The sequence below is a fragment of the Excalfactoria chinensis genome, chromosome Z (assembly GCF_039878825.1).
Source record: "Excalfactoria chinensis isolate bCotChi1 chromosome Z, bCotChi1.hap2, whole genome shotgun sequence".
In the NCBI taxonomy this organism is placed as follows: Eukaryota; Metazoa; Chordata; class Aves; order Galliformes; family Phasianidae; genus Excalfactoria; species Excalfactoria chinensis.
In genome coordinates, this window is record NC_092857.1 from 26,685,069 (window position 1) to 26,704,198 (window position 19,130).

General features: G+C 42.4%; 1 protein-coding gene across 1 annotated transcript in view; it reads left to right on the plus strand.

Moving 5' to 3' along the window:
* RCL1 (RNA terminal phosphate cyclase like 1) overlaps positions 1-19,130 on the plus strand; it is a 30,344-nt gene extending 11,214 nt beyond the window's left edge. The window contains exons 6-9 of the mRNA XM_072359085.1: positions 3,111-3,236; positions 6,991-7,147; positions 12,189-12,292; positions 17,029-19,130. Of these exons, the coding sequence (XP_072215186.1) occupies positions 3,111-3,236; positions 6,991-7,147; positions 12,189-12,292; positions 17,029-17,179 (538 nt within the window). The 3' untranslated portion in view covers positions 17,180-19,130. The remainder of the gene's footprint in view (positions 1-3,110; positions 3,237-6,990; positions 7,148-12,188; positions 12,293-17,028) is intronic.

Here is a 19,130-nt window from a genome sequence, read left to right on the forward strand (position 1 = left end):
ATACCATCCTGTGCTCCTTTCAATGGATTTGGTTGATGTACATGAACAACCAGATTTTTTTTCTCAGATGTAAAAGTTTGCTTAGTAAGCCAAGTGTAAAGGACCAACAGAAAGCATTTTCTGACCTTCTAGAGTGTGTTATCAGCAAGTATGATATCCTGTCTTCTCAATGGGATAGTCCTGCTTCACTGACATACTGATCTACTCATCCTGCTTTACTGCAGACTTGCTTGCTTATGAACTTGAGCCAGTGCACCTGTAAACCTAGCAGGAATAAAAGGAAGCCTGAAAGGGACCCCCAGTGTGTCATTGTTGTCACTAGTTTCTCACTTCCTACTGTTCACTATTTTGAGACTTGGACCTCCAGAGAAGTGCATTCACCTCCCTCCATCCCTTCTCCAGTACTGTGGGCTGACCCTGGAAGTCCTCAAAACAGACTTCTGAAACAGATTGGTGATCAGTCTTTTTCCCATCTGTTTTCCTGACTCTCATTCTTCCTCCATTTTCCTCAGTTTTCTCTTTTTGTTCTTTTTATGTCATAAAATTATTAAGTAATTTCAAGACCTATTTCACTTTCTGAAAAGCCATATCTCTCATAAAGTTTTTCAGTAATTGTGAGGCTTATTTCTGTTCTTTAAGGTCATATAGTTTAATTGCATATTTTAAGATAGAATCTTAAGTGTTAGACCCCCAGTATCTGGGGGATAATTGTGGTATATAGATTCTCATTAAAACTGATGATTGAGTGTGGACCTCTGCATATAATTTTACCTTTCTGTAATCAAGGAGTATTCACGAAACTGGTCGCTCATTTCCTCTCTTTCCAGGCAGAATGTGACACCCAGTGAGAAGTCATCCTATTTTAGCTTGATCACTTAAGTGATCATTCAAGCCAGTAGAAAACAAAATGTTTTAGACATGTAAATCCTTGGATCTTTCATGTGTGTGTTTTTGATTGTTCAAGACGCTGGTGAACAAATGTGCTTCCTTACAGCTGCTGATCTTGTGTCACAGTAACTTTTTGTAATCATCTAAAATGTTGAGTGCACCAACTTCAGAATGATCAGCTCTCATTATTATTGTTTACCAGTTTCACCCTTCAGATCTTACAGAGTTTTTCATCTGCCAACACGAGAGCAGACAATAGTAATTTGTAGAAAAGAAAGTTTTCCTCAGCCAGCAGGAGAGTGATGGTGTGTTGCCAGGTTGGGAGTATAAGCAGGCGGCTCCTTAAATGCAGAGCATGAGTCTGTATTAGTTGAGATGGAATCTTGAGTAGAAACAGAGTTTGAATATCTGTTGAGAAAACTACTGAAGTAGCACCTAAGTAAAAGGGCACAAAGGATCTGCAGAAAGATTTCTTCCCCAGAGCAGCTATGTTTGAATGCTGAGTGGCTAGAGCACCAGTGACTTTAAATGTATCAAAGCATTGTGAAAGAGCAGGAGGCAGCGAAGTTTTAGCCTTCTAATTTTTTCTTTTGTAAAAACATCTGTTTTATTTTCTACTCTTCAGTTTCTCTCAAGGTGATAGGAAAGGATTTCTTGCTATTAATTCAGAATAGCTTTCCCACCAACATCTTTTCCTAGGATGTGAATAGCAGACTATGCAAGATGATAGAATAGCAAGATAAAATTATTGAAGGGCGTCTTTAAAACCAGTTTTTACCTCATGGTAATAATTAGTGTTCTGTACATGTTCTGTGTATTTCACCTCAAGATATATCAGTGAAAATACTGTAGAAAGCACTGAGTACGTGTTCTGTAGGTACAGGCTTTGCTGGGAAAATGAGCTTACATTCATGGATGGATTATCCTGTTTGACCTATCTGGTAGCCTTTTATAGTGGTATAACTGCATCATGGGACAAGGGAAGAGCCACTGATGTCATTTATCTAGACTTAGTAAGGCCTTTGACACTGTGCCCCACAACATCCTTAACTCCAAATTGGAAATATATGGATTTGAGGGGTGGACTGTTCAGTGGGTGAAGAACTGGATGCAGGATCAAGTCCAGGGAGTGCTGGTCAAATTCAGTGTCTGGATGGAGATCAGTGATGAGTGATGTCCCACACAGATCGGTGCTGCAACCAATAATCTTATTTGATACTTGATCACTGACATTGACAGTGACGCCAAACTGTGGGGTGCAGCCAAAACAACTGAGGGATGGGATGGCATCCAGAGGAACCTAAGCAGGCATTAGCATTGGGCCCAAGAGAGCCTCATGAAGTTCTACAAAGCCACATGCAAGGTCTTGCACTGGGTAAAGGCGACCTGTACTACCAATACAAGCTCGGGCATGTAAGGATTGAGCACAGCCCTGCTGAAAAGGACTTATGGGTACTGGTGGATAGCAAGTTGAACATGAGCCGGTAATGTGCCCTCACAGCCCAAAAAGCCAACAGCATCCTGGGCTGCACCAGAAGAAATGTGGCCAGCAGGTTGAGGGAGGTGATCCTGCACCTCTTACTCTGTGCCAATGGGTCCTGACCTGGAGTACTGTGTCCGGATTTGGAGTCCTCAGTGTGGGAGAAACACGGACCTATTGGAGAGCCTCCAGAGACAAAACAGAAATGACTGAAGGAGTGGAACACCTGTCCTATGGGGACAGGTTGAGAGAGCTGGGGCTATTCAGCCTGGAGTAGAAAAGGCTCCTAGGTGATCTTTTAACTGTCTTTCAATATCTAAAGGGGAGCTGCAAGAAAGAAAGGGACAGGCTCTTTAGCATCGTCTGTGGTGATAGAACAAAGGGAAATAATTTCAAACTTTAAAAGAGGGCAGTTTGCGTTTGGATATAAGGTGAAAGCCTTCTACAGTGAGGGTGGTGAGGCACTGAACAGGTTGCCCAGAGATGTAGAGGAAGTCCCATCCCTGGATGTATTTAAGGCTGGGCTGGACCTGTCTGAGCAACCTAATACAGCTGTACACGTCCCTGTTCATTGCAGGGGAGCTGGACCACATGACCTTTAAAGGTCCCTTCCAACTCTCAGGGATTCTACATGTAAGACAGAACTACATTTTTTGAAAGAATGCACTGGGACCTCTTGACTATTTTTTGCCAGTCTCTTAATTATTTTTCACTGTCACAGTTCCTTAGCACAGAAATACAGGTATTCTGTCAGAGTATCTCCACAGATGGCAAACAGAATGGTGGAATCTGCAAGGAGTATCCTGAATAAATTCCTCCCAGATATTTATATCTACACAGACCATATGAAAGGGATCAGCTCTGGAAAGTGAGTATCTGGTGTTTACACAAAGATGAAATGCAGATGTGTATTTTTTTTATTTTATTTATTTATTTATTTATTTATTTGCTTGGTAGTGTATTTTAATCTGTAATTTTACTGGGCTATAGGCCATTATTTTCTATTTCTGACATGAAATAAATATTCATTATAGGGGGAAAAATAGGAATGAACACTTGTTTTACTCAATACATTAAATAAATATTCATTATAGGGGGAAAAATAGGAATGAACACTTATTTTAATACTGTGATAGAAATACTGTGTTTTCTTAAACAAACAATGTAATGCATCATTACTGCTAAGGGTAATTTGAACTCTGTTCACTTTTAAGCCTGTTCACAGAATCACAGAAGTGAATCCAGAGTGCACCGATAAGATATTGATATGTCAACTAATGTTTGAATTTTACTCTAGACCATCTGATGGACATGGTAATACTAAGGATGAAACCTGAATGTTTCCTAAAGCTCTGCTGAGAGGGACCTGGGCGTCCTGGTGGACGACAGGTTGGCCATGAGCCAGCAGTGTGCCCTTGTAGCCAAAAAGGCCAGTGGCATACTGGGATGCATTAAAAAGAGCGTGGCCAGCAGGTCAAGGGAGGTGATACTCCCCTCTGCTCTGGTAAAGCCTCATCTGGAATACTATGTCCAGTTCTGGGCTCCCCAGTACAAAAAAGACAGGGATCTCTTGGAAAAAGTCCAGCGGAGGGCCACAGAGATGGTGAAGGGCCTGGACCATCTCCCCTATGAGGAGAGACTTAGGGAACTGGGTCTGTTTAGCCTTGAGAAAAGAAGGCTGAGAGGGGACCTGATCCAGGTCTATATCTGAGGTGTGGGGGGCAAAGTGGCAAGGCCAGACTCTTTTCAGCAGTGTGTGCAGACAGGACAAGGGGAAATGGCCAGAAACTGGAGCACAGGAAGTGTTGGAAAAGACCGCGGGAGACGAGTCTCATACTATCATGGTCAGCAGGTGAAGTTCTGCACAAATGTGCTCAAGAACTTCTTTACGGTGAGGACGGAGCACTGGAACAGGCTGCCCAGGAGGGTTATGGAGTCTCCTCTGGGGATATTCAAGACCCGCCTGGACACCAGCCTGTGTGACCTGTTGTAGGGAAACTGCTTTGGCAGGGGGATTGGACTCAGTGATCTCTGGAGTTCCTTTCCAACCCCTACGATTCTGCAAATGATTTGGGCTGCGTGCGTTATTCTTTGCTTTGCCATGACATTAATAACTGAAATGGTGTTCTCGCAAGAGCAAACTACTGTTTCAAATTTCCTTAGAGATATACTGGCCAGCAGAACAGAGAAGTGATGCTCACGATTCAGACAATTTTGCTGACATCTATCAGTAGCGCTACCTGCTTTTCCCTTCTTTGCAGTTGGAGATTGGGATTGAGATTAATTAATACAAATTAATTTGTATGTCATTTTCCCATATATTCAGTTCAAGGCGTGCATGCTTTTTTTCATTGTTTCTGTCCTTGCAAATACTGTCTTTTGAGATAACTTGTTGACTTCGTAAGTCTGAACATCTGAGAATTGCTAACTAATCCTAAAGTCTCTTTCCTCTTTTCTGATTTCTCTGTTATATTTAGTGTTCCATGTTAGTAAGAGTTGTGGCTGCAGATACTTAACAATAATGAAAATTTTGAAGCCTTTTTTTCTGATGGGTGAGTTTTTGGTGTTGTCATGGCTTGGGGTATTTGTGATTTATTTTTTTTATTTTTTTTTCTGTGCCTGCCAATAATGTAGAAAATTCAAATGAATTAAGGCAGCACCATTATGTTTTATACTTGCATGATTAGGCCATGTAGGAGAATGAATAATGACATGGGAAGAAAAGGCGAGTTCCCCTTTCCACATTGGCAGTGCATGTCAATCTCTACTTCTGCTGTGCTACCATATTCAGCATAAGTATGGTGCCAGCACAGTCCCATTTCAGCAAAGGTTTTTGTATTACTAGGTTCCTGTTGCTTCTCTATGTGTAGACAGGACAAGGAAGAAGAACAGTGCATCTCATTCCCATTGCTGTCTCTGTTCACTGAAGACTTAAAACAGCAAGGACTATTTCAGCACACCTGTGCCCAGCCTAGACAAAGCCCTGATTTCAGAATGCAGCGTATTGCGCTCTGTCCGTCGCACAATACCAAAAGCTTCAGGAAGTAGATGTGAGCATTTTCTGCCACCTGTGGTGCCTCTCCAAACAAAAGCTTTTTCTGGATTTACAGCAGGATGTTCATCTTTGCAGATGTTTCCTAACACTGTTCACACATTGATGAGACACTGGATGATTTTGTTTTGCCGGTTTGTCACATGCTACCGGGTTCTAGCAAAATCTGTCACAGGATGCAATTATCATTATTGTCCAAATTGTAGCCCCTAAGAAGCAACATCTTTTGACTCTTGCTGTCTAGGTCTTTCTTTCAGGGGGAAGGAGGAAAACATCTTTAGCATAACTTCTGTATTGCTGAGCGAGTACCAGTACTTAAATATGGGTGGGAACCACCAGTATCTGTTCATTCCCTCCCTATTTAAATGTCTTTGGCAGAATTGTTTTTTTTATGACACTGGGACAATTTGTCTGTGCTGGTGTTTAGGCTTTATTTTTGTGGTTTGTTGGTGATGTTCCTTACCGTTTGGGTGCGAGGAGTTTTTTTTAATTTAAAAGTTTGGATATTGGAGGCTGTGTGAGTCCATAACTATGCTGTAGGTAAAGTCTACCTTACTTTGAACGGCAGGCTGTTGGTGCTGTTCCAGAACATAAAAACACAAGGACCTTGTGATTTTTATTTTTATTTTTTTTCTAGTTACAGCTCTTTGACTTCTCAACAAGCTGTACTCTACCATCTGTTACTTTCTTTTAGCAAAAGTATTTTTTAACACCAATAAAAGCATTTTTTTTTTTTAGGATGCTAATAAGCTCTTGAGAAAAATGTGTAGGTTGCTCCAAAAGTGATGCCTATAGGTTCAAAGAGCACAATAGCACTATTTGACAGAGCAGATTCTCGACTACAAAACAGTATTTTTCAACATAGTCACCGCCATTAACCAGCTCACACAGATTAATTGATCAGTGCACTTCATTTTGTTGTGTGACAGCTGTGCACGGCCGTCATGAATGTGGCTGTTATTCACACCGCTGTCACCACTGCTAGTTGGAACTGGATGAGCTATAAGATCCATTCCAAACCAAGCAATTCTGTGATTCTATGAAATGCAAGTTGTGTAAATCAGATGTTTTGGTTTTTATTCGCCTCCTTGTTACTGTGGCTCACCCTGTTATACATCGAAGCTTCCATGCAAAAAGGTGGATCCCTAAAGAAAGTTAGTTTTGTACTTGAATGTGACAGAGAAGAAACTCAAATTACTTAAGTAAATTTCAAAGATTAATTAGTAAATGTGTTTTGTTGGTTTTGGGTTTTTTTTTTGTTTGTTTTGTTTTTTGTTATGTTTTAATAGAAAATGCTATTTCTTGGATTTGATTGGTTTTGTTTTAATTTTTTAAGAGTTTGGTCCAGAAATATCCAGCACAGCATGTCTAGAACTAGTGATGTTGGATCTAGCTTTTAGATAATGTTTCTTCCAGGACAGATGAAAAGTCTAGAATGGAAATTTTGTTGGCAAGTCCAGATTCCCCACAACGTCCAATGAGTGGAGCTCTTCGCAGCTTGCAGACAAGCTTGATATTTCTTCTTGGTTTGTTATTTAATTTTGTTCTATCCAATGTGTTTTCCTTTCAGATCTCCAGGTTTCGGCATATGCCTTATTGCGGAAACCATCAATGGCACTATGCTCAGTGCTGAGTTAGCCTCAAACCCTCAGGGCCAAGGAGCAGCTGTGCTTCCTGAGGAACTTGGCCAGAATTGTGCTAAGCTGTTGCTTGAGGAGATATACAGGGTAAGTGGCCAATATGTTTTGTATGTACAGCTGAAAAGGAAGAAGGTGATGATACACTGGTGAAGGAATAGGTGATCTGAGGATGCAGTCAGGCTGAGATCCAGACAGAAAAATTATCCGATGTTACCAATGTAATCTCGATACAAGTTGGGGGTGTTCTATAAATGGTTCATTTAATGATATAATGACTTACTCTGCCATGTTATTTCCTGTGTCCATGTTATTTTACTGTGGATCAGAAAAAAAAAAAATATTTGTTTTCACTGCCTTCTTTTGCAACAGAATTCAGTTTGCTTCATGTGTTTTTTTCACTTTTAGCCACAGGAGAGAGCAGTAAGAGAGTTAATGCGGTTGAGCCGGTGGTGGAATTGGGTCATTGTGAGTGGGAGAAAGTGTGAGGAAGAGGAAGAAAAAGGGGGAAAAAAGCAGCTGGTTTCAGTGCTGGGCATTTTATTTCAGCAATGACAAAGTTCAAATGTCCTGAGGTCTGTCTGCGATATAAGAAACTGAATAGTTTATCAGAGAGGAGCTCAGACAAGATTCCTAAGCAAACACTGTCTGCATCACCGTTTCCCATAGCATTATTTTTTTAATTAAAATGCTAGTTTTCATCTGTGCTGAGACTTCTAGTGGACAACTGGCTCTCAGTCAGATTTAGCAATTAGTGAGTTTCGTATCTAATAAAGAACATACCTACTTTTGTTGTGTATTGCTGTAGATGTCAAAGTAAGCAGCTGTTAGTACTGACAAGCCAGATTTGGTCTTCAGGAGGCAGCCATCTACAAATGGTACTAAAAAATAAAAAATGTAATTGCTCTGAACTGGAATGAGGTGATTGGGTCTTGAAGTGTTAAAACGCCATTAGTGTGATTCTGTTTTAGTTCATGTAGTCAATTAGGAAAAGGGTCAGGCAGGTCTTTGCATGGGGAAGCAACAGGGCATGAGGTTTCAAGTGTCCTTGAAAATCAGATTCTCAGTGCATGAGATTGTTCACTGTGGCCTGCTATGGAACAATTGGCATTCTGGAAGGCTCTATGATGTGTGGGCCATTCCAAGAGTCATTGGCAACTGCTGAGAAGTGTGTGGATTGTTTGTAGACCTCAAGGTGAAAAAGTTCTCATTTGTTATCTTTTGAGGGCTACCGTACTGCTTACCTACTGGAGGGTTTCAATCTTACTCAGTACTCATGAAATCCCTGCTCCCTGACATAGGCAGTTCATTTTGTTATTTACAGAATATACACTCGAGTTTATGCCCTTGCCCTTGTGTATGATACACATTCTCACGGAGTGTTAGCCAGGCATTACAAACATTTGGATTGCTCATGCATTTTACTTCTTTTTTTTTATTATTATTTTTATTTTTACCCCTCAAGCTTGGGTCAGTTTGATCCAGTGCTGACTCCACACATTGCAAAGTGTGCTGTGTTTGCTTGTTTTTAGGCTACTTTTTGGGGGTTTGTTCCTTTTTTGGGGGTTTTGCTTTGTTTTTATTTTTTTTGTTTGGTTTGGTTTGGTTTTTGTCTCTTTTGTTTTGCCTGTGTAGTGTATAGTGAAACAGTAAAGCTGGGAGGAGAATGCATGGGAGAACAGGCTGCTGTGGACAGGCAGTCCTTAAGTCCCATTCTCTTTAGATGTGGTAATCTCTCAGTGCTCAAGGGAGAACTGCTCTCCCTCTCTTTGCTTAGATTGCACGTGAATTGGATTAGACTGTTTCTCCATCTGTGTCTTTGCCTGTAGTTAGTCTGGGGGCCAGAAGGCGTATCAGAAAAGGGCATCCTGGCCGCATTGAAAATGATTCTCTACAGAGGATTTTAGTTGTCAGAATCGCCCACAAAACTGTTGGAATTTGTTCCTATTTAAAAGGGCTCAGAGGCATCTCTTTAAGTGCTTGCTTAGCTCTTGCTATTGTGTGAACTTTAACATGTAGGACATTTAAGGATTTGAGACTTGCTATGTGAAGTGCTAAATTGCTCTTTTTGCTAGGCATCAAAAAAGAAGTTGAAAAGGGCAGATATGATTCTTGCTTTTGTAAAATACCTTTGTAGCTGAAGCAAAAAGGCCTCATTCACAGGCTCCCATTGATCAAGTGGTATGTAGTAGACCTGGACCCCAGGTGCCCTCTATTGGTTCAGTCCCTAACTTTAACCTACAAGCTCTCAACCTGTTCATGACTGTTTGTCAAGGGCAGCTCTTAACAGTCTTTGCACTTCTTAACACAGTAACTCTCCCACCTCTCCTGCCTCGTCCATCCCTTCTAAAAAGCTCATAGCCCTCAATCATGGTATTCCAGGTACGTGAGTTATGCCATGCTTCAGTGATAGCAATAAGGTAGTAGTTTTCCAATTGCACCACGGTTTTCATCTCCACCTGTCAGTCCCATTCCCTTTCTGGAAGAGCCCTCCTAAATTCCTTTGGGAAAAATCTGAGGTTTTTGCCTGCTACTTCCTAAAGCAAGTGTTTCATGATTATTCTCTGTTCCTCAGCAGCACAGCCCCACCCCTCACCCCCAAGCAAATCTAGTGATGAGGCCTGGCAACTTGCTGCCAAGTACGTTCATCATAAGGTACAGCAGGTTGAGGGCCTCCACTAGCACCTTCTTTTCTAACTTAGCTATGCTATTCCACATCTTTTCATGGACAAGTTCACCATTAACCCTTTCTCTTTAAATGACATTTAAAGCCCTGCATACAAGCCCAGACAGACCCTGGGCCAGAATTCTTTTCCTCTTGACCTAGGTGGACATCATCAGGAGCCATCAGGCCAGATGCAGAGTAAACCACCTTATGGTCAAAAAAAGCCAAAATTCCTGTGGTGGTACCAGCCTCTCAGCCATAGATTTATCAGCTGGATTTTTCCAGTCCTTTCAATTTCCTCCTTGCACCTGAAGGGTTAGAGGAAGATACATACCACCTGTACTCCCACTCTTAGTCCGCTAACTGCCTCAGTCCCCTGAAGTCACTTTGGATAGCTCTCAGTGGCTTCGTTATTGCCAGCTTGAACTATCAGTAAGCAATAATAATCAGTAGGGAGTCTGTCTCCTGCTCATACTCCCTGATGCTCTTCAATCTCTCCACCTCCTCCTTGAGCTGTCCCTATGCTGAGAGGATCATCCATAGGCTCACAACTCATGCGGGTGTTATCTGCCATGCTGCGGGGGCAGCAGCAGGCTCAGACGCTCCCTGCAACCAAGAGACTGGAACAGCCGTATTTCTGGGCAGGCACTCGGGCTGGGTAGCTGCATTCTTTTAGGCAAGAGCTTTCTGCCTAGTGGAGACCACGGCTAGACTTGTTGTCTGCAAGGCAGCTGATAGGTAAGCCAATCCCCTGACTGGGGAGGGATAATCTGTCCTGCCTGTGCTAGCTGCTGCACCATCCTCTATTTGTCCACTGTTTTCAGCACTCCTGGGAGCTGTGCTCCCCGTGGGCTGCATTTCTAATTTCAGGGTATGATGCTGCTGCTCTTGGCCCTGCCCCCACTATGTCAGAGCTGCTGCCACATGGAAGGCAGTTGTGTCTGGCAGCTTCTCGCTGACAGGAATTCAGTTGTCCTGAATAGTCACAGTCAATTCCTTGCTTTAGTGTGGAATGCAACTGCACCAGAGCTGTCTGCCTGCAGAGAGAAATATGAGCCAGCAGTGTGTATGGGTGTCCAAGAAAGCCAGTGGCAGCCTGGCCTGCAGTCTGATAGTGAGACAAGAGAGAATGGCTTTAAAATAAGAGAGATTTAGGTTAGATGTTAGGAGGAGATTCTCCACTCAGAGGGTGGTGTGGCACTGCCATAGGCAGCCCAGAGAAGCTGTGGATGCCTCATTCCCAAAGGCATTCAAGGCTAGGCTGTATGGGCCCTGGTGGGTAGCAGCCCTGTCCATCACAATAGGTTGGAACTAAGAGATCTTGAAGGTCCCTTCCAACCCAAGGCATTCCGTGACTGTTCCCTTGTACACAGCACAGGGGAGACAGAGCCACTGGTTCCTTGTTTGGTTTTGGGTCCTTCATTAAAAGAAGGATGTCAGGTCATTGGAATGCATTCAGAGAAAGGTAACTAAGCTGGTGCAGGGACTAGAAAACAAGATATACAAAGGGTGGCTGATGGAACTGGGGCTGTTGAGTTTGGAGATGAAGAGGCTGTGGGGGGGACACTTTATCTCTCTACAACTAACTGAGAGGGCTGCTGTGAAGTTGGTGCTGGTCTCTTTTCTTGTTTGACAACTAATAGAACGTAAGGGAACAGCCTCAAGTTGCAGCAGTGGAAGTTTAGTTTAGATATAAGAAAGATCTTAAAGGTCTTTTTTATATCAACAACTGTATGATTCAAAGTGTTGAATTTATATTTCCAAGGAACAGTGAGACTTGTCATACTGAAGTAAAACCATCTTGAAAATTACTATCAGTATCTCTCACTGGAATAGCGCTTTTTTCTGCCTTTTCACTGAGTGAATGTGTTCAAGTTGTCACATCACTGTGTTTCCTTAGTCTATCCCAAAATTTATGTGGAATCCCAAATTTCAAAAAATTTGCTTTTTTCAATAGTTATGTTTCTTAAAATGTTGTTTGTGCTTTGCCCACAAAGGTAACTTCCAGTTAGCAGTCTCTGTAGTTTTGCTTTCTCCAGACAGCATGTTCAGTGGGCTTATGATTAGTTTTAATTCAGCAGGAAACTATTCACAGACTGCATTGTGGCTTTGGATCTGCAACCAGTGAAATGCAGAAGTTCATGTCATCCTTTTGCTTAAAAGTTGTTTATTGAAGTTCAGAAACACTTCCATGCTTCAGTTTTGTAATGCTTGAACAGAACAGGAAGAGATGAGAAAGAGTTCTTTGTTTTGACATTATTCCTGGGTTTTGGTTTAGTTATAGTTCTTTTCAACCTGACAGGTGAATTTGTCACTGTTAAAAATCTAGATTTTTATCTTTTTGGCCCTTGAAAACTGAGAGCAGTAATTCAACCTTTTAAATGTATCTTTCTTCTCTATTACTCTCCTCCCATCTCAATTTCTGGTTTGTACAGAGATTAATTATTAAAACATTTTGGTTTACAGGGAGGTTGTGTTGATTCAACAAACCAGAGCCTTGCTCTGCTGCTCATGACCCTTGGACAACAGGATGTTTCCAAAGTCCTTTTAGGACCTCTGTCTCCATACACGTAAGTTGTTTTTTATTTTTATTTTTTTTCATTTTAATTACTTAGTCTTGTTTAATTCTCTATCACACAGCTATTTGTTCTATATGAAAGATGTTGTCTATGGCTGTGCGTAGAACAACTTGTATCTGTCTTAAAATGAGACAGGTAGTGTAAGTTTTACAGGTTAAAATATTATTTCCTTACCATTGTGTATTTTTCCTGATTCTGAAGCAATTAAAATTGCAGAGATAAGGTTTATTGTGGATTCTTGGTCTTGTATTGTATGTGTATGTCACTTAGCTTTTTGTTACCTAGGATATACTACCTTGTTTTCCTAATGACTTCTCTATACCTGGGGCATCAAATGGCCTATATTAAATGGCTTGCCAAATGCTAAAGCTGTAACTGCCTAAAGGAAACACTTCAAAAGTTCAATTTCTGGAGCTATGTGCAGCCCTAAAGCTTTAGACCTGTCAGGTAGTTGACTTCTGTGATGCCCTTTAATCGTGGATTTTATTAAAGGTTTGTCTGTCACTAGTAATGGTTCAGAGGAAACAAAAGGAATACATTTCTCACAGTTAGTTGAAACACACAGGGTGGGTAAAAGACATCCAATACCAAAAATTTACCTTATTCTAGAAGACTGACTAGGTCATAGCTATTCATAGAGACTGTGTAGTTTCCCCTTAAGTAAGATGGGAGAAGGGTAGCTTATTTGACAATGGCATCAAACAATAAGACTATGAACTGTCCTTTTTCGGTTATCATGGTACCGGTGCTGTATACGTGAAAGGTACAGTACTGTGATAACTGAAGAATGGTGGTGCCATCACATGAGATCTAGAAATTGCCTAACTTCATTTTCAATCCCATTATACCTGGTAACAACATTCATCAGATTTTTTTGGGGGGGAGGGAGCAGGTAAGCCTCCCTTTGCACAGGTGTGAGGTAATTCTGTGTGAAGTAAGTTTCCAAGTGAAAGACATCAGAGAAGTACACAATGCTTAATTGAAACAAAGCGATGACTTGTGTCATTCAGCTTTGTTTTTTGTTTTTTTGTTTGTTTTTTTTCTCCTTGATACTCCACAAGTTGCATGAGCACAGCACTTCACTTTGTAAGCAGACTGATTTCAAATGGGCGGGTTGTCACTTCTGCCAGGCTAGGAGTGCAGGTCAGGAGCGGGCATTCAGGAGCATCAGCTGCCACAAGAAATCATGCAACCCTGTCTAGAGTACCCTCATGCCCTCACTAAGGCAGCTGGTAAAGGGTTGGGAAACTTGGCCCTCCAGCAGCTCATCAAATGCACAAGTTTTTGAATTGAATTATGGTACTGTCATCATAATCCTTTTTCCCCTTTGTCAGAGCTATGGTGTCTCTGCATTTAACACTTTCACCCTGCAGACTCCAAAGCTATTTATAATACATATATAGTAGATTGAGTTCCCTGTCTAGCACAGCGTAGCCTAAATGTGACAGTTCAACTGATGGATTAAAGCTCTGTGAGGGGGATATGATGCTCTGGAATACACCCACCAGAACAAGGAGATATCTTCCACATTTGTTTATTTCCCTCAGAGCCATCCTTTGCCCTGCTAATGTGGAAGCAGTGCTAGGAAAGGAATAGGGCTGCCCTGAGGAGAAACACCAGCCTCTTGGGTTATATGGCAGATTTCACGGTGCTTTTCTGTTGAGCTGCTCATAATTCTGTGTGTTCGTTGTGCTGCCACCTCTCCAAGGGTGCATGGCAACAAATCCTAAATCTGGCATGAGATGAGGGCCTTGTGGTTTGGTCTGGTCTGCATGCAGATGAATCTGCGTGGGCCAGGGGCACACAGAGGACAGCAGTATGGGAAAGCACTGCTGCCAGCTTGAAAGGTTTTGGAGAGGAAAAAGACACGTGTGATTCAGAGCGAAAGTCCCCAGAAACTGTGTATGGAAACTGCTCACGAGTTGTGGTGTGCAGGGCACCAAAATGGCAGGGGAAAACCTGAGAGGGCCGAACACAGGCAGCAGGAAAGGGGAAGAAGGCAGCGAGAAGGGGAAGAAGGCAGCCGCGGCCAAAGGGAGGGCTTGCTGCCGCAGGCAGGCGACAGCCACCGCACCCTGCAGCTCCTCGGCCGGGCTGGGCCCGCTGCCCGTCGCCGCGATGAGTTGTTCCAGAGTTGCCTGCGCGGCGCTCTGCGACCGTCAGCGGGAGGGGAAGGGGCGGCTGCAAGCCCCGCAAATTCACTTTCCTGTCTCCCTTCTCTGGGGCGGGCTGGAGCCTCCCCTGTCCTCTACCCGCTTCCCCATCCCCCCTTCATTGCAGCGCTCCCTGGCGGCGGCAGCGTCCGGGGCGGTGCAGGCCGGGACCAGCCGCTCCGAGGGGGCGGGGAGGCCTCGGGTCAGGCCCGGCGGGGTGCGCTGTGGCACTCCCGTGTTGTTGATGTGAGCTGTGTGTGAGCTTCTCCGTGCACTCTTCTGTGTTTGGGGTAAAGGAACAGAGCAGGCCTTGTTGGCAGCCAGGTCTTCTCAAGTGGTGATTAACGAGCCGGTCGCTTTGCCCTGACAGCAAGCTAGAACACGTGAAGTGAGTATGCTGCTCAGTAGTCTTCTGGGAAAAATAGGGCCCTTCTGCAAACTTCTTTTTTATATACATCTATGCACATATATGGAGTTGCAGTACAGTGATTGTTAATTCCAAGGAATCTGGCACTGAGGAAGATCACCGGTGTGGTTCAGTTAACTGTCATTCAGCTGAATAAAAAAACAACAAAGATTCCAGCAACTCCCTCTGTCGCTCCTCCATTTGGCTCGTGCACGTTTGATACAGCTGCCTATTTGGGATGTAGACCTGCCCACACCTTTATCAGCCTCAAGCTAATAGCAGCCCACTTTCTGCTTCATTTTGTCATCTGTCTCTTCTCTCGCTTTATCTCGTTTCCAGAGTTCTTACTTCGTGTTTCCTACTGCTCACAAATTCTCCTTCCTGATTTCCATGCAGCCTCCCCCTCTCCCAATCCTTTACGCCTGTCTTATTTACTAATGGCCTTTTCCTTTTTCACTCTATATGAAAGTAGAGGCAGAGCAGCAATAGTCTACAAACATATGAAGTACAGGCTGAGACAAGCCCATGGTCACAGTGCGCAGCTTGCTGATCAGTTTTTAGGTTTTTCCCCTAAACCAGAGTTCTGTGCTGCCTTTGGCACTTACACAGTTTGTTCTGTATCCTTGCCGTTCAGTGCTGTGTTCCTGCTGTTTTGGGCTTGTCTGTTTGCTTGTCACACTGCCAGAGCTCTGGGAAGGCACCCAGCTAGCAAGGAGGCTGATACAGAGCTTGTTGCCTGCCAGCTTTACTGAAGTATTTGTGCCAGTATAAGCCCATTTGCCTACTTATAGCCTCCCCTTGGAGCTGAGGAGGCATGGAAGAAAAGACAGTCATCGTTTCTTCTTGATAACTGTTAACACATTCAGGAGATGTGAGAGCTGATGCCTGTGTGGAGGCTCGTCACTAGCCCAGCAAGACAGGGAGAAAAGTTGTACATAGCAGGGGGATCCACATGCCCACAATCACCCTACAGAGGTATTCAGCTGACTGCTCCAGAGGCAAATCTCCAAGCATAGACCAGTGTCAGTAATAGTAGCCTCTGTTTGCCTGGCTTCTACTGTTTCTCCTCTCCACTCAAAGTGCTGGAGTACAGTTCAAGTGGGTAATGCAGTTACTGGTTCTGCAGCATCCACTGTGGTCTGTGTTTAGAACATCCTGGGTTTCTGTGTATAGAAGGTGCTGGGAGCTTTGTGATGTGGCTCTGGGGACTGTCCTCTGTCCTTGGTCTCCTGCTTCCCATTTTGTGGGTACTTTTTCTTGATTTGATGTCAAGTGTGGTTAGCTTGTGCTTATGCTGTTAGCATGCAAAGCAAAAGCTTTTTGCAGTTTGCCAACTATATAAATGCGTGGACTGGATGTGCACATTCTTTTTCTTCAATGGTTAAACTTAGTCTAAAAAAAGCACATGTTAATTGGTGTAGAAAATTAAATATTAGGTTACGACTACAGTCTTGCCTCTGAGTGGAAGAAAGCAATTATGTCATAAGCAGATATCAATTTTACATTTGTAGTATTTTGGTGTAATTGCATGCTCCCTGTTTTGGGGAAGCTAGCAGGAATGTTCTCTTGGATTTTTATTTTGTTTGGTTCAGTTGGAAGGGACTCACAGAGATTATCAGGTCCAACTGCCTGATCGCTTCAGGGCAAACCAAAAGTGAAACGGCATTATCTAAATGCCTCTTGGAACATCAACAGGCATGGAGCATCAGTCACCTCACTAGGAAGCCTAGAAGTATGCCCCCAAGGCCAAACTCTTGGTTATCTCTATTTAATCTTTTGTTTCCACCTTAAACTTTGGGAGTTGGAGAGGTACTGTACCACAGGTTGGTGCAGGGTTCTTATGACCCTCGTGGAGAGTCAGGATCGTGACTAAGTGACCTTGCCTGGCCTCACCTGTTCTTTCTCCCCTCGTTTTCCTTCCTTAGCGTTTTGTCTTGCTGTTACCAGGCACTCCGTCTCACTTTGCTTATAGAGTACATGGTGTTTTCAGTAGGGGTCACTAGCAGCAGAGCAAGTGAGAAAAATTTTTGGAGGCTTGCTTCTCTGTACTCAGCAATCTTCTCATGCTTATTGTGCTCACTGTGCTTTTCACTGGAATTGACTCTTCTAGGTACTGCTGTTGTGCTTTTTGTTTTGTTTCTTAAATTCTGTTGTTTTCTCTCCCTCAGAATTGAGTTTCTGCGACACCTGAGAAGCTTCTTCCAGATCATGTTTAAAATTGAAATGAAGTCTCCTGAAGAAGAACATAAGGGTGGAGAGAAAGTCTTAATGACATGCGTTGGCATTGGATTTTCCAACCTTAGTAAAACAATAAGATAAGAAGCTTATCTGCAGACTTTGCAATGCTTTTTGACATCCCATTTTGTAAAAATCTTATAAAAAGTGTCTCCCCCTGTGCTTATTCTGGCACCAGGAAAACCACTGTGGAGATACTTGCTGCATGTAAACAATAAAATTACTTCAGGCTGTTTAGACCTGTGTTCTTTTTGAAGATGCATTACTGCTAAGCATGGAATGGCACATTTTGTGCAGCTGCATCATTTTAAAAGAGGGGTTGTAGCGGATGACCGCTGTTTGGATTGACAGGTGCTGGGAGTTCCTATCAGGGTATGAATTCTTACCCCCCAAAAAAAGGTTTTGGCAGATTCAGTGCATATCTGATGAAATTAATGGTGAACTCCTGACAGAAGGAAAGAGATTTATCCTTGACGTCATATTACATTCAGTGTGGAATAAAAAATAACAGTGTTAGAAGTTGGTATACTTAAAGAGCAAGTACCAGCGACTGTGTTATAACGGTCTTAAAAATTCTATCCATTGCCACTGTAAAGTTGGTATGACCTCTGTAATATGAAAAATTTTCACTGAACTGAACAAGAACTTTGATTATTTTTAATTAATTTTTTTTTTTTAATAAAATACTTGACCAGTGCTTTATGAACTACTGGAGGCCATGCATCATTTTTGTACTGTATGCCTTTACTTTACAACCTATCTAAACACGGTTTGGAAATGTTTTGTCCTATATAAGGTTTTCTTCCCCTTTAAAAAACAATGAAGTTTTCCTCTGCTCTGTAAGATGGCACTTCAAATGATAAGTGGCTGTTTTGAAGTGCTACGTGAAAAGAACTGTTTAGGGAATTGTTGGAGGTCAGGCCATTTTTACAACTTCCTGCCTTCCGGAACTTTTTTTGCAGATAAGCAAATCCCAAGTAATTCAGTAAAAAGCTAATTACATTTTTTTACATTTCTAGTTATTGCAGAAAGAAAAAGTCTGCGGGCGAGGAATAATTTCTTGCCTTGCTTCACATTGTTACCTGTGCAATAAAAAGCTGGAAACTCTCCAAATTAAAGTTGTGCTAAATACAGGGACCCACTGATCCAAAAAAAGGAAATGTGCAAGGTGAGATGAATAGTCACCAGAATGAATGTTTAAAACCTACATTCATTAAAGGTAAAATTTTACAGCACAGCTCAGATCTCTAAAATAAATCTAAACAAACATTAGGTAGTGCTGTCACAGCTTCAAAAGCTAAGAGCTCTATTCCCTTTAAATTTTGAAAGCTCTCAGCTTTCAATGTTATGACAGCATTTCCAGATGTTCATTGTACCGAGCATAGAAAGGGCTGTGTTGCCCAGGTAGCAGATTCCTTAGCAGTAGAATAATTATGTCATAAAATTACCCATGCTTAACTAAACCTTAATGTTGAAGTTAGGCTGCTAAACCTTAGCCTTGCTGAGAGAAAACACCCAGATTGCAGTGCTCCACAATGGACTGCTAGCCCTGACTCAGAATTGCTGGTTGCTTTACACAGAAAAACATGCATGTAACAGGAATAAGTCTTCCAGAGCAGCCAGTCTCTGGAGAAATAGGAACAATTCCAAAAGAGATTTAGCTAAGAGCTTCCTTAAAAATTATTTGATCTTTGTGCTGTGTGAAAAGTACTTATGAGTAAATCCTATAGATAAGATCTGTTTGTTTACCGGCAGAATGGTGATTTACACTTGTTTTGGTGGACTGATCCCACGTACAATAGGACAGGTCAGTTTTACAGAAAAGTGATTTCTAACCAAGAGACCATTCGTGTTCTTTATCAACACAGACTCTGTGGGAAGGATATTTAGTTACAAGGAGATGCATTTTTAATCTCAGCCCATCATGGTAGGTTTAAAAATCTTAGGACTTGATCGTGTGTATCATAATAATTTTGTACTCCTTGAGCTATTTGTCATTTCTGTTTGTGGTTTTAGATAAACTACTATAATGCTC